The sequence below is a fragment of the Pagrus pagrus genome (assembly GCF_965226575.1).
Source record: "Pagrus pagrus genome assembly, chromosome: 17".
In the NCBI taxonomy this organism is placed as follows: Eukaryota; Metazoa; Chordata; class Actinopteri; order Spariformes; family Sparidae; genus Pagrus; species Pagrus pagrus.
This window is the reverse complement of record NC_140201.1, coordinates 16391838-16407485: the sequence shown is the minus strand read 5'-3', so window position 1 is coordinate 16407485 and position 15648 is coordinate 16391838. Positions and strand designations below refer to the sequence as shown.

The window sequence follows — 15648 nt, the reverse complement described above, 5'->3', positions numbered from 1 at the left end:
ATACATGAAATTAAGATAAAAAGGAATCATCATGTGTAAGCAGTGGAGTGAGCCATGGCAAACAATGAGAGAAAAATGACTGTATGGAAAGTAAGAATATTCCCATAATAGGTTGACAGGACCATTTTGTCTCTATAACTACATTAAGCACATCATCTACTATTAGGCTTATTAATATCACTAACTCATGTCTCACAAACAGTGTTGACTGCATGTTGGTATATGATAATAGTGAATCACACGATTAACATAAAGGTTATTACAGTTAACTAAAATTAAACTTAAAACTAAATCTAGGTTTGAAAAAACATTTCAGTTAGCCAAAATCAAAAACTAGACTTCAGAATATGAAGACAACATGAAATAAAAATATACTGGAAATGGTTTTAGTTTTTAGTCTGTGTCAATTTGGTACAACAAACATGAGGAGGCATTGTTGCGTATGTTTATTGAGACTGGGATGTCTCCAGGACTGTGAGGCCTTCAAAAAGTGTTGAACTAAAACTGAACCTTTTTAAAGAATAAACTATGAGCAATCGCACTCCTGAAACTTAACTGAATAAAAAAAACAAAATAATAATTAAAAACTCATTAAAAACTAATGAACAATACAAAACTATAATAGATCTGGCCCCATTTACAATAATTTAACATGCTATTACCGTAAACTGGCCTTTATTTTGAAATGTGATCAGCTTACTAAGATTCAGTAGCAACAGCTGATGAGGCTTTTTTCATTCTGTGCTTTCAATAGCACAATTTTAATCTATTTAGTTAAAAAATAACCAAAAATGCGAACAAAATGTTTTGGTTTTGAAAAGGCTGATTATTCTAAAGACCCGCAGCACTGTTAGCAGTTGAGGCCAAAAGTTAATTTCAAGCCCTGCAGGTAATAAACAAGGTTGGCATCCTCTAAGGAGGATTCACCGCAGGGAACACATTTGTTGAGAGGAACAGAAACAGTCCACTGATAAAAGATCCCAAATCAAGTTACTGACTGAAAAGAAGCCAGCAGGCCCGTTGAAACCTGTGAAATGTCAGTGGTGCTTAAAACATGGCCCTCGATTACAAAAATGTGGTTGCAATTTTATCCGCATTCTCTTCTAATTGCTTTACAGGAAAAAAATTTAAGAGGCGTTATTCAAACGAGATCCTTTAAATAAATTCACTGTACAGCAGCACATTGACGTTTAATTAGTGAATGTGAAGTATTTTCATCAAACAGTTTGAAAGTAATCTGCACAATTATGTAAATTATTTAATCAGGATGGAGGTGGTGGGAGGTCGTCAGTGATAACACAATAATTAAGATTTCTGTTGCACTGTTAGTTGAAGCAAATCTGCCCTCATTTAGATTATTTGTTTGAGACAAAAGTAATGAAATATGAATGTGTTATGTGTATTAATATAATATCAACACTATAATGTAGTAAATCTATTTAAAGATTGAAATATCTTTTACTGACATTACTGTAACATTTTAATATTTTAGCCAATGCAGCCTCCCAGACTGGCTTCAAATATAAGAAGCAACAATGAAAGCACACATTTATTATCTACTGAAATACAGACATTAGTTACAACTTTACAACCCTAGCCAAGGAGCAGAGACATCTACATTTTATGTAATATATCTAATATTCATTGTATGAATGATAATGCTAGTATTTTGTCTCCCATTTACTTACTGAGCAACGTGCTGTGTAGATAATTGTTTTTTAGTAATATGTAGATATTTGGGGCGTTATCTAGCCAGTAAAACTGCCCATAGCCCTTTAGCCTGTCTGAATGTTATTTTTAGTTATTTATTTGTTATTCATTTAAAAAATAGTTTTGACAAACAACAGTTTATCCATTCATCTAGTCAAGTTTTTTACTTTTTTTTATTTTTATTTTAATTCCTTTTACATTTGTGTTTGTGTCCCAGTTAAAGGGGCTCTGAGAAACTTCTGTGTTGTGTTGGAAGCTGGTTGTTAGCAGACTCTGTTTAAAAACTAACACTAGCTACTGTTGCGGTCTGTTAGCAGAGCGGAGCACTGGGATGTGCTAAGCCAAGCTAGGCTAACCACATCCTGACTCCAGCTCCATCTTAATGGAGAGACATCATGAGCTTGGTAACCACCTGTTGTTTTCCAGCCTGGCTGCTATGTTAGCCATTAGCCCTTAATTAGCATGGTCAAGTAGCAGCTAATAAGCCTTGCAGGCTAAGGACTACGAGGGAGTCCATATCAAATCCATTCTCCCATCTCCCCGAACCATTTCAACCGCCAAAGTCCTCAATTTCGTTACACTTTGAATGCTTGATACGAAAAATGATCTTCAAAAAATAAACTCCACTCATGAGGTTTAAACAAGAATCTACTTCTGCTCCATTGTGTTAGAAAAAAGGAACATCTGTGTGGGTGTCTTAAATGCTCAGTATAATCTGAACTGAACTAACAAAACGTGGGCCAAAAAGCATGACTGGAGGGAAAGAACAATCCTTTTCTTTGTGAGCTCACCGTGTTTTAATTATCCGTCTGCTGCTGGTGCTCACATTGAAGTGGCCCTTGAGTTAATGAACCATTTTGAGACCTTTTTACCAAATGATGAGTCAAATCGAGACTAAAACTTCTCGGTGACAGACAGTTTTAGCGTTTTGTTATTCTTTAGAGACATCTCTTCTAACACTTAAAGTAATTCAAACTTTGACACACAAGATGTTTATACACACCCGTAAGGGCACTTTAATGACTTAAGTTACACTTCAGTGTACCGAGCTGAAGAAGACACCTACACATAGATTTGTCTCTCTATACTGACATATTAACAATGCTGCACTGAATCTCCATGGCTGACATTATGCTGTGAGAAGATTTTGGCACTCATTAAAGACATTAAGTTTGACTCTCACTTTTGTTCATGAACTCTCTTTCTCTTGGTGTGAGTGACAGCAGAAGTTAAGCCATCGAGAAAAGAAAAGCAGTTAGGATTTACACCAAGTCTAAAATGTTGAAGAAAAAGAAATATGCTTCTCTGAGGCAACTATATTACAAGAAAAGGAAACAAATGGATGGAAAACCGATGAATCACATCAACAGGTCACATAATTTCATGCTTTATTACCTTTTTGGACTTCGGCTTAAGCTCATATTATTTAAGCATATTACACTGATACATACTTAAAGCCCTTGACCAAAGTTTGGCCTGTGTTGTTATTAATATTGGCAATAAACCATCATTACAAACCAAATGCCACTGTCCTAATACTTCAATATATTTGAGAAGTTTATTTGTGCTTCTGTTCTGCTTTTCATTTTTGACCCAAAACATTTTTCTTTCTGTCAGTTAAGGTCAAACTATTCTGTTCCAGTCTTTGTTCTCTTGTCATCATTTCTGGCACTTGTAGTCCAGATACATCTGACTTCTTCAATGATCAATAATTCATTTGAATGCTATAAAAGAGAAGAGTGAGTCAGAATGTGGGAGTAATGACACCTTTCAGCGAGAGCTATATGCATATAGCTATATATATATATATTTATATATGTAGCTCTATAAAAAGATATTCCTGGTGTTTATCTGAAAAAAAAAAAAAAAGGTAATGCCAAAAGACAAACATAGCTTTAAGAAAGCCTAAATGGAAATGCCAGCGCTTCAGGAGACATTTCCTCGCAACTGCATGTATCTGAAGCCAAACTATAATTTGATTAGGTATTTTGGAGAGCAGCATCATCCCAAAGCCTTTGCTAAGAGTTTCTGTTCTTGATTCTGTCAGCTTCACCAACAGGCAGTCATTGAGAAAGAACAGCTTGCCTAACAGTGCAAACATCCACTCCAATGTCTTTGAGGACGGCTGTATTGGGAAAACAAGCTTCGTTTCTGTGTGTAAGGTATTAACGCCAAAATGGTTTCCAGCGTTGTTAAGTATGAAGACATCAAGCATCAAAGCCAGGGAGCTTATTGACCCTTGTGTAATGATTAGAAATTAAGCCCAGGAATTCCCAATGAATAGAAAACGTATAAAAATGAGCATCCAGGGAGGGATTTGATAACAGATAAGAGCAAAGCTTTGAATAAGACTGGAAAACAGGGATATAGTTGAAGCTTGATGAAATGAATCCCTGCTGTTTTTACTCAGATCAAAGACGAGATGCTGTCATATAAACAGTTTCTCTTAATGAGGACAGACAGATGTATGTTATGTATGTACAATTATTGTGTGTGTTAAGACTCTATAATGAGATTATGCTATGCTTCACGGTATTCATATGGGACATGCAATCTCCATCCCAGCCTTAAGGAGACAGTGGCACTTAGGTTCTGTATCAATCAGAATGAAGAATGCAGGATTTTAGGTCCACAGGGACCAGCTTCCACTCCCAAGTCTCATCTCTCTGTAGTGTATGATAGATCTTGTATACTTGCTTGTCCAACTTAACATAACTTTCTTGTTATTTAGATGAACACAAAACCACCCAACAGCTCAGATCCAGCACTCCCTGCACAACACTCCTGCAGAAGCGAAGCAAACTAAAGTTTCTGGCCTCCTCATTCCACTTAAGTGGCCACAGTCTGCATTGCGGGCCATCGGTTTCAATGCCTCGGACAAACTCTGTTTTCCTAAAGTGCTGAGTCAGGGCCACATCTGCTGGAGAAACTATTTTATCATTGGGTTTTCCCCACACGTCTGCTGGGTGATTTGTTGTGTGCAGCTCAAATTTAAGCAAGAGCCTGAGGTGGTTTTGAGGTGGTTGTGGGAGGCCCTGTCAGCAGCAGCAGATACCTGAGGAGCAACGGGAGCACCCTCTCTGTATCAAATCTGTCGGATCCATCATTTGAACTGCGCGAAGTAAGGTGATATGTACCTGGGGGACAGCAAGAGTTTTCTGTGTTGAGTTTTTGTCTCAACACAGGATATAGCATTATTTGAATCAAAATGTGATGACAGGTTAATGCCAACATGGTCATTTTGTTTATAACGATGGTCACTGTGTTAGATCAGGAAATTCATTTTCAGGAGTCATCAATTACTGCTGTGACTCGGCCGAGAGACATGTATGCGTAGTTTGCCGTCTTTCATAACTTGCGAGATCTCGTCTGGAAGGAAAAGCGCAAGACCAACTTACGGGATCATGATCCTGTTGTACCCCGCTGTAGCCATCGGTCACCGGCTCTGATCTATAAGATCCCTGCGAAACGCGAAAGAACTGGTTTGAGAGTACGCATTGGCTCTGAAACAGCCCTCGAATTGCTTTGGTCGAAAAGAAAAGCCTAGAAAAGACAGAAAGCCAACTGTGACCTTTTCTCTGTTGTCACCCGCAGCATCACCATTCTTCATCTTTAGTTTGCAACTTTTACAGTTGTGCATGGAGAGCTCTGCGCTCCTACTTCACTGTGGAGGGCAAAACATATCCAACATGCTGGTCTTTGCAAGATGCACCATTGGTTGTCCACTATAATACACCAGATCAAATGATCGATCGTCATGCCCCACACCCATTTTTATTCCTGAAACCCCAAACTTTAACTTTGACTGCTGTAATGTACATCTCATGTTGCAAAGAAAGATAACAGGAGGAGAGCTTTAACTTCTGAATCAGTCTTTTTAAAAGCCAGAATGTGCAGGCAACACTTTAAAAAAGCTTTCAACTGTTACTCAGAACTACAATTACCCCCTGATGGTTGTATGCTCCCGCGCACCAGTCATTTTGCTGTTCCTGAGCTATGGTGTTGAATAATGGCCAAAAAATTGTTTGCAGAATATTATGATTATGATGATTATCAATAAAATGTCGGAACTTCATCATTTTATCCTTGTGGACATTTCTGTAAAATGTTGTCGTTACTAGATATTAAGTGAATTCTTGAGTCAATGCCAAAAATGTCTTTTCAGAGATCACAGTGACCTTGACTTTGACTACCACAATCTAATCAGTTCATCCTTGAGTCCGATTAAATGTTTGTGGTAAAATTTAAGAAGTTTACAAGAATGGGATGCCATGAGGTCGCAGTGATCTTGATCTTTGACCTTTGACCACCAAACTTCAATCAGATCCATCGTTGAGACCAAGTGGGTCTTCCCTCAAAGCATTCTTCAGATATCCCACTCACAAGAAGTGGGCGGACAGACGGATGGATGAACGACCCGAAACTATCGCTGGTGCGGACGCATAAAAATAATGATCCTTAATTTGAAATCTTCGGTAAACTCTGAGAGCTTGATAATTCTGTAATCACCCTTGTCATGAAGCGAGCGTCCAGCTGGGGGAGTTGAAAAGTGATCTCTCAGCTGAAGTGTCTCAATCTATCGTGATGGACTACTTACTCCTCTCCAGTCCATTCCATAGAGATTTATGGCCAAGTTGAGTGGACTGGCTGCCAGGCAATTACCATCAAGTGGATCCTATTGCACCTCTTTGTCACTCTAATACTAGAAATTTGGTTCTCATTAGATAAATGTCAGAGGGAATTAGGGCTTTCATTTATTTTGTGTGACACCAACTGACACCTCTATGTCTATCTCTGGCAACTTCTTTTCCCCATGAGTGCTTGTCCGCTCACCTGCGTTGGCTTGACAAACCATGCCAAGATACAAGGAAGAAAAGGGAGTTACTGTAGGAACGCTGAACACGAATAAACCAATCTCAAGTGCACAGAGGAGAATGCAGAATACAAAATGAAAGGATTTCAATTAAAAGTGCATAATTTTGCCACGCTCTGCTCGTCACACTGGGAGATGTGATGAGTCATCGGCAGGAATTGATGAGAAGCTGCAGACAGGAAGCAGGAGTTACTGTGTCCACGGGGATCAACTGTCTCCACATCACAGCTGAGGAGCATGACCCACAGCTGGGCCTATCAATGAAAGTTTGCGCGCGTGTTCACCGACACCCCCAAGAAAACGTCAATACTTGTGATATCCTGACGACTGCAGTATAAACAGCCACACGACGGAGCTTAATTATGATCCATAATCGCTGTCAAATGGCTGCTCCCTCTGGTTGGTAGCACCATTCACACAGAGGCCACAACAGAGAACCAAGTCTGGACAGTGATGTGCCCTCGTGAGAGATGCAGAACTAATGACTTGGTTCAGTGTGGAAGAAAATGTAGTGTGTGTGACACTAGTCAGTGACTCTCATGGGAAGCAGCTCGAGTGTGTGTGTGTGTGTGTGTGTGTGTGTGTGTGTGTGTGTGTGTGTGTGTGTGTGTGTGTGTGTGTTTGTGGGTGGGTGTTTGTTAGCTGTGCCAAGCCAGTGTAGCAGACCACAACCACAACACATGTTTAGGGATTATCACTCTGCTACTGGGAGGGAGACAGGAAGAGAGCATGAAAAGTGTATTGGAGAGCAAGTGTTAAATGTAATGGTGACAGAGTAGAACTACAATTCTGCATGTCTTCATTTTAATAAATATGTGTGTTGTCCTGTCTGTCAGTGTGTGTATTTGCGCACGTCTCTGCAAGAACCGTCCACTGCCAGTTTACTGGTGCCAACATGGAAAATACCCTGCTCATTCTTGTTTCAATGCATAACACAATTGTCGGTTGATTTCAGAATTGTAAGGCTCAAATCAAGATTCCGAATCATGTCTGGGCAAATGGTGAACACTGAAATAAGTACACGTAGAAGCACACCACTGTGAGCACTGTCGGAAGGACCAATAAACTCGGAGGAAGGACACAAGCGGCTGTTTGTGCCAAGAGTCGAGAGGCATGTAGTCACTGGCACACAGCTGCTACAGAGAGGGAGGCGATAGGACAAACAGATAAAACGGAGAGGGAAGAAATGTGAGGAATGAGAGAGAAAGTGTCAGAAAAAACAAGTGAGAAAAATGTGCTGACCGATTGGAAGAGTAAATACCGCTGGTTTCAGTATTGAGAGGAGTAGAAGGACAGTGAAGCAGAGGTGGACTTGCAACTGCTTCTCTTCACAATGTTGCCACAGCAAAGGCTCACAACAGCTGTCACAGTTGAACTTTATGGCAGCGACAATATGGCAACAGATGAGGTTCATGGCATTATTTTGATATGCCGCTGTCATCTAACCTGCCCCGAGCAATACCACCAGAGGATTAGAACTTTTTCAAGCAAAGGACTGTAAGCCAATCATTATTTAACATGACAGCAGATTCCTTTTAAGTAAAACAATTCAGTTCAGAGCCTCACATTCGGCGTCGCATTTGAACTTGGGAGCTGGCGTTGATGACAGCGCGTATGATTAAACATGATGTAAGTGTTTTGTAGAAAAATCTGGAAGGCAATTACGTCTCTGCCACTCTCAGAAGTTTTTTCCCCAACCTCACAACCTTCCAAACACTCTTGATGAAATATTCAGAGTCAGAAAGTGAGTGAACTTGGAATGGAGGCCGTCAAACCCAGACGAACGGCAGGGGTTTCGGAGGGGTAATCAAGAATAACGTAGGCAGAGAAACAGAAAATAAACGAGCGGATGATCTTTTACTTTTATTCCCCAGTGGAGCTCCCAATTTGAGCTGAAGCCACTCGGCACCTGAGACGAGATGAGATGGAATCTCGCCGCCGTTCATATGGGACTCGGAGTCATTAGCAGCACATTGGTTTCAGGATCAAACAGTTGTGACGGCAAATCAGGGGAACAAAACCGCAAGGATTCGGCGGCTCAATTGAAATGCAGTGTGCAATTAACTTTATAATCTGTTTACAAATGAGGTCTACCCTGCTGCAATCTCTGGAGTGTGTGGGTGAGCATATTTGTATGCAGGTGGAGGGAGTCCATTTGTGTACTCGACATGAATACGTGCGCATTCATTCTCGTCACCTATGTTTAAAAAAAAGGGCGTTCATAAGCCATATGCCTCCACATCTAATCAAATCCTGGAAACTGCATATAAATTGTTCTAAATATCCTAACAGCAAATTCTTCCTTTACATATTCAATACGTATCAACACTTTTAATGGAAGAGTGCGTTTCGGTGAGATTTATCTGCACAGATCATGATGCGAAACACAGAGGAGCAGAAAGAGAGCGAGACAGAGAGGGGGAAAAAAAGTGGGAGTGCTGTATTAGTTTGGAAAAGAGGGCATTTTTCCAACATTGAATGATTTATCGAGATGAGCTAAAATAGTTTTGCATATGAAAAAGGGCAGACTAAAAGCATTTGCCAATACATTAGAGACAGGATGTGTGTAGCTACGAAGCCAGAGTGTGAGGACACCGCCTGTGATGGCCACAAAGTGATATAATTATGCTTGTGTGTGTGAGCATGCACATGTTAAAGGTTTCACACACATCGCAGTGCATTGCGCTCTTCCGTTCGCCATCCCCGTCCATTTGTCCGTCTGTGCCCATCTGAACAGTGCAGAGGATATAGACATAATTTTCCTCAGCCGGTAGCCGAGCACCAAGCTTCTCTGACATTTGAAAATGGCTCACAACTTCGCCAGGAAATCACCGTGGTGTAAATAGTTTCTATAGTGCCCCCCTAAGGGAAGAAAACATGCCGGTGTATCACACTGCTTAATACAATTTAAAGTTTGGATCATATATTATTCTTTTATGGGTTTTCAAACTTCTATCTGTTTCCGTTCTCTCTGCCTTTCTGCTTTATTTTGCTTTAGTTTTTCTCCTTCTCCTCAGTCCGACCCATAAACATCACATCTAAGTAGTCAGCATCACAGTCGAAATGCCATTATGCTGTCATATAAAGTTTTGTTTTTAAAAGGTGCTTCGAGTCAGTGTGAAAACAACCAATTATATCTGTGTGCAAAGGTGATGCTGGTTGGAAAACAATTCACTCCATTCACATTCTGATGAGACATACATTAAAGGTGACACTGGTGCTGATGGCTAAAATGGCCGCTTGTCATTGGATTATTAGTCAGTCACCTGAAGGGGACCTATTATGCTCATTTCCACCTCAGTATTCTTATTCTACAACTCCACTAGAGTAGCTTTGTATGATTCAAACTTTTTTTTTTAAATACTGACCATTCATGCAGCCCCCTCAGTTTATCCTCCGTCTGAAACAAGCAGTTTCAGCTCCCATCTGTCCAAAGTCCCCCTCCCAAAAAGCTTAATTTTTCCTGATAAGTCAACCTTTTGCAAGCCTGCTAAGGGGCAGCAAACAGTGCTTGTGAGCAGAGGGAAACCAGAAAATATTTTCTCTATAACATATGATCCAGATCAGAGTCTTGGTCTGAGCTGCTGTAAATCACTTCAGTATCCCTGTACTTTGGGGGCATGCTGTGCCTGGAGGAGATGACCAATAAAGAAAGATTTTGTGGTTCACAGGGCTTCCTTTTATATACAAAAACCTCAATATGTGAAACTTTGGTTCAATGTACAAATCTAAGATTGTGACATTAAATATATATGACAGAAAGTAAGGGACACATCAATCAAGTGACTGCGAGCTCTTTTCTAAAAGTTTAGAAACTTTTCAGACCCAAAAAGAAAAACACTAAATGGCACATTTGATAATTGTAGCCTGGTCTGTGGTGTTATGTGAGCGTACGGATGAAATTAGCAATTATATTTGAGTTTGACGTACAGAAAGCTCCACAGATTCTCAAAAAATGAAAAAAGGAATACATTACTCAGGAACTCACTGTGGGAAAAGAGTACATTTTCTTTTTCATTTTCACAGCTGATGGAGTATTGTGAGTCACAATTTGTGACATATGATAAAAATCTAATTTAGCTACGCATAGGCAATATTTGCCTCTTTGTTTTCCAATACAGCAGCTCCGGGCTTAATATTAGTCTGAAATCAAAGCTGAGCTACTGTTGTTTGGTTTATGGAGCTTCAGGACCAGCCACTTCTGAATAATAATGTACACGACGGACATACAGTATATTATGTAAATTACATTTTTGAATTAATAAAAGTTGAGTTTCCATATTTGAATTCAAGGCAGAACGACTCAAATTCAGCAAGCATTCACTCACACATCTACCATAATTAGACTCAAGAGACACAACTCTTTTTTTTTTCTCACTAAACAAGCCAACAACATCGACAGAATTTCATGTTTGCCTGCAGGGGAGCCAAACTTCTGTGGCATTGCAGATTAGGGCTGCATTAAAGTCCAAGCATGGCTTCTTTGAGCACAGGCCAAAGACAGGCTGTCTGATATGGAGACAAATGAAAGGCAGAAGCGAGAGATGGCACTTGTATTACCACGCAACAGACTGGGGACAGATACACTATCAGACAAAAGAGCAGAGTGTGTGGCCTGCACCGGACTAATTGTCACTATGTAGTATTACAGCAGAGAGTAGTGATTGAGGCTAATGGAATAACACACATCCAGCCTGGTGTGGCCACTTAAACAGAGGGAGGTGTGTGTACGTGTGAGTGACCACCGGCCAGATAATGATGACCCATAATGCATTTTGTGGTGACACGGGCCGTGGGCACACATATGGCGGGGATGGATAAAGTGGATGGACAAAAAAAATACAGAGGCATAAAGAGGAGAGAGGTACATAAGGATGGAGGGGTTGGAGGAGAGTGAGCATGTTTGTGTCAGGGAATGAGACAGGTGATGAGGTAACGAGCGATGGTTAAAGAGAAAGAAAAAGTGCGAGGAGAAGAAAAAAGTGAGACAGATGAGGAGAGAGAGAGCTTCAGTCTTACCATGTCAATGAGACTCTCCTGGATCCGGTTCAGTGTGGTTCTCAGTCTGCTGCTGATAAGGCCCAGGCCCGATGACTCATACTGTAGAATACACACACACACATACACACACACAGTTAAGTGTCTGCACCGTGCACAAACCGTTCCCTTTATAAGAACACACACTTCAGAGGAGTGTGAGAGCACGCACACGCATACACACGGCAAACATCTGCTCCCGTCTCACGTAGTCAGAGACGGGAGGATTTTTACTTTACTGCTTCTAGTCAGTCTACTCTAATCCAAAAAAGGAGGAGGAACTGGGAGGAACAGACATCAAATATCAGACAATCACACCGGCTACAGCTGATGACAGATGAGAGGTAAAAAGAGGAGGGCGGGGAGGGTGAAGGCACAGCAAACTCAACATCGAAATGATTCTGAAATCGCTTTCAGATGTGCTTGATGTCACTTGAAAGAGCATATCACGCACACCTTGAAGGCTTCAAATCAACCACACCACAACAAGCGCTGACTATATTTTGGTCGCACAAGGTGGGGACAACCTTGCATGTTAGTCATATTAATTCCAGAGATCTACTCTTACCAGGCAAGCAGGGCCAACCACCCTGGTAGTGCCCGCCTCTCTGCCACCATGAGCTGGCAAAGATGGGCTTGGGACGGGCTATGGATGACAGATGGACAGCAGAAAGGAAAAACAGGAAGCAAAAGTGAAATACAAGACAGTATAAAGAAAGAAGCAAACAAACAGAATTAGATTTAATGGAGGTAGTGGGTGGGATTACTCTTGTACTCTACACTACCATTGCCTCACATTTAAATGGTCTTTAATTTGGGAACACTGCTCATCAGCCAGGTAAAGTGAGGAAATATCTGATTATTGGTGTGTCCTTGTAACCAGGATACATTAAAGCTGCCTTCTTTGTGTCCACGCAAAACTTGCACTTTTCCTGAAGTTGAAACACGCTTCAATGTCACTTTTACATCTCTCACATGTGATACGAAGCTCGAGATGTTTGAAAATGAAGCGTCACTAGTGTGTTTGTCCTGATTGCCTGCGTTTCAGAGACTCCAACTGTAAAAAGAGTTCAAAGCTCCTCAAAACTCAACTTCAAACATGTTCCAAAGCTTTCAAGTTGGACCAACTATTTTTAGAAACTTCCAAATTAGCTCTTGAAACCTTTGATATAAATGGGGTCACGCTCAACTCAATGCATCTTAAGCAGTGAAGGCCATTCAAATTGACATCAGTATATACAAAAGGAAACAATACAATAGCTGTTCTGTCTACCACAATAGTACAGTTGCCATGGAGAAGTTCACTTGTGTGCACTGTACAGATGTGCACATGGTAAAATGGTAAGACAATTGTTAACAAATGAACACATTAAAGAGGCATCCCACAGATTCTGCACACAAAGTTCAGTTTAATCGTTGCCATTAGTACTTGACAGCCTTTGAAATGAGCTGTATATTTGATTCTGTGTCTAAGAAGGGAGTTTTGTAAGGTTTGGAAAAATGAGCCCAACAATGTCATCAGGGATAACCCTGATGATGACATCAGGTTAATCTGAGCAACAAATGTAACGTCCTGGAGAGAGATTGTTTCTGTCCAGTCTCATCTCCAGGCCGTCAAATACTGATGCTTTGAGCTGGTGTCCGACCTGATCTGCCAACCCAAAGCGTCAGTATCTGATGACAACAGGCAACATGTGAGATGTGCCTCATATGAGTTAATGCAAGCCAAACTGAAGGAGTCTGTGTCGAAATCTGCTGATATGTGTGGTAGCTCCCTTGGATTTAGTATTGGTGGGGATCATTGGATAGCATTATTTAATAGAAAGTCTTTAGACTGTGGATATCACGTGGGTTGTCGTGTGTTGTGGGGAAGGGGAGGTGCTGTGGATGGTGTTTACTTTCAGTTTTTGCTTTTGTTCTCACTGATATTGTACGCACTGTATAGACTGCCACCTCAGAAGTAAGTTTTATACTGTAATGCCACAGGGTGTTTGGAAAAAAAAAGGTTGGACAGGTTGGAGGAAGGAAGCGTCTAATGAAAGATGCCATTGAGCTGCATTATGGGAGATGTAGGATTAAGGGGTTTTCGGGTATTTCTTGTACTAGAGACGAAAATGTAAAATTTTGACGACTCACTTTTAAATCTGTTTCTTTTATGTTTGCAAACTTAAGGCAAGTGCAAGACTGAATACTGAATTGCTGGAGCACCCCTTTAATTGCCCTCATCCTAAAGGGCATTTGTCTTGCTCTCTTTTTCTTACAAAATCCTTCTTCCGTCTATTTATCACTTTTCCAAAAAACTGTTAGTAAACCTGCCTCTGTCAGTCCGAGGAGCAAAAAAGCCTGGTTATTAATGGTGATGGAGAATCCGTTAGCATGGCACATAATGCATCTTTAGCACGTGCGTGACAGAGTCAATAGTGCAGCTTGACTTGACAGGGCCAATGTACACAGATAATGGGGTATTTACCCTTTTGAATATTAATGTCACCCATTACTGTTCAAGCATATAAGTTGTGCAGCTCTATCTCGATTCCAGCGGTGTAAAGAGAGCAGATCCTAGGTCAGAATACCAGCATATGTGCATAGTAATTTCCATCAGCTATTTAAAGATTCATGGGGACATTAGCATTTTTCCTGTAGGTGCCTCTTTGAGCGAGACTGTTCATGAAATGGGCGGGTTCATGAAATTACACTTAATGAGGACTGGTGGAAAAAAGAGAAAGTGAGAGTTTAAGAGAGATGCAGACAGACAGATAAAGAGTGGCAGGGGAGTAATGAGAGGAGAAAAACAGGAGGGATGAAAGACAAGCAGCGCTGCGTGAAAAGAGCATTAAGATTAGGGATACTGTAGAGCACAGAGGATGAGGGAAAAAAAGGGTTAAAGAGCAGGCTTGACTGAGAAAAATGACACACGGTATATGTGTAATGTAGACGGTGATATAGATAAAGGAGTGATATGAATGATGTGATAGAAACACACACTCATACTGTACATGGACCCACGTTGGGCAGATTGAGATGAGAAAAGTGACCAATTGACAAGTTGTCAACTCACCAGTGTGTCACCTTCTCTCATCTCCCCATGACACACACACACACACACACACACACACACACACACACACACACACACACACACACACACACCTATTATGTGTAGTGTAGCGGCCCCCGCAGAGCGTTCAACCTCTCTATCTCTTCCACCTTGATGGGACGGAAGTCATTTTGCTGCTATCATTACCACTTCCCTGAGGGCGATACTGACACAAATGCTGTTTTTTTTCCCTTTGTGAGGCGCAGTATAAATGACATGATAGTCTTCAGATGGAGTGGGGGCGACTGGGCTCGCTAACTGTAACCTATCGTTCAACTGAAATCTTTACTGAGGCAGACAGCAATGAGAAAAGATGGAAGCAGCAGTGATTCTCTGTCTCACTGTGTATCATCTAATAAACATAAATAATTCAGAACTCCAGATTTAGAAATAAAAAGCACCAGAAGTAATATTATGTAACTGCAGCATTGCAATGACAAAAAAACAAAAACAAAGACAAAACTTATGATGACTTGTGGGGTATGACTGACTCACTTCTTTATTTTTAGTCGCACTGTACGGAACAACACACACACTGACTTTTATTTTTTGTTGTGTTTATTGTATTTTTGTTCAATATTTTATGGCTTTACTTAAAAAAATACAACACAGATATGATCCAAAATGAGGGGACAGAGAGATGTGAAAAGCTTGACCCTGGTGGCACCTTAAACCTGTAGGTCACCAAAGCACTCCAGCTGTTTCCTATGTAAGCCCGCACAAAGGCAGCATCTCGATGCCTGTGGACATGACGACATCAGGATGTGCCAATGTCCTGTTTCCCGACATCAATGTGTCAACTCTCCGGAAAAGCAACAATTTTATCACCTTCGCTGGTACACATTTATTAAGCAAGTGTACAGGTTTATAAACATGAATTGCAACTTTACAATAAATGAGTGCTTAATAAGTGTTTATAAAGCATTTCATT

General features: G+C 40.7%; 1 protein-coding gene across 2 annotated transcripts in view; it reads right to left on the bottom strand.

The window, feature by feature from the left end:
• The window catches only part of vps50 (VPS50 subunit of EARP/GARPII complex), a 101424-nt gene that overhangs the window by 18633 nt on the left and 67143 nt on the right, over nucleotides 1-15648 (bottom strand). Inside the window, exons 22-23 of one of the 2 annotated variants that reach the window (XM_084379808.1) lie at nucleotides 12189-12266; nucleotides 11603-11683 (exon numbers count right to left, since the gene is read on the bottom strand). In XM_084379808.1, coding sequence (XP_084235934.1) covers nucleotides 11603-11683; nucleotides 12189-12266 — 159 coding nt within the window. The remainder of the gene's footprint in view (nucleotides 1-11602; nucleotides 11684-12188; nucleotides 12267-15648) is intronic. The other variant, XM_084379809.1, reaches the window with a different exon arrangement.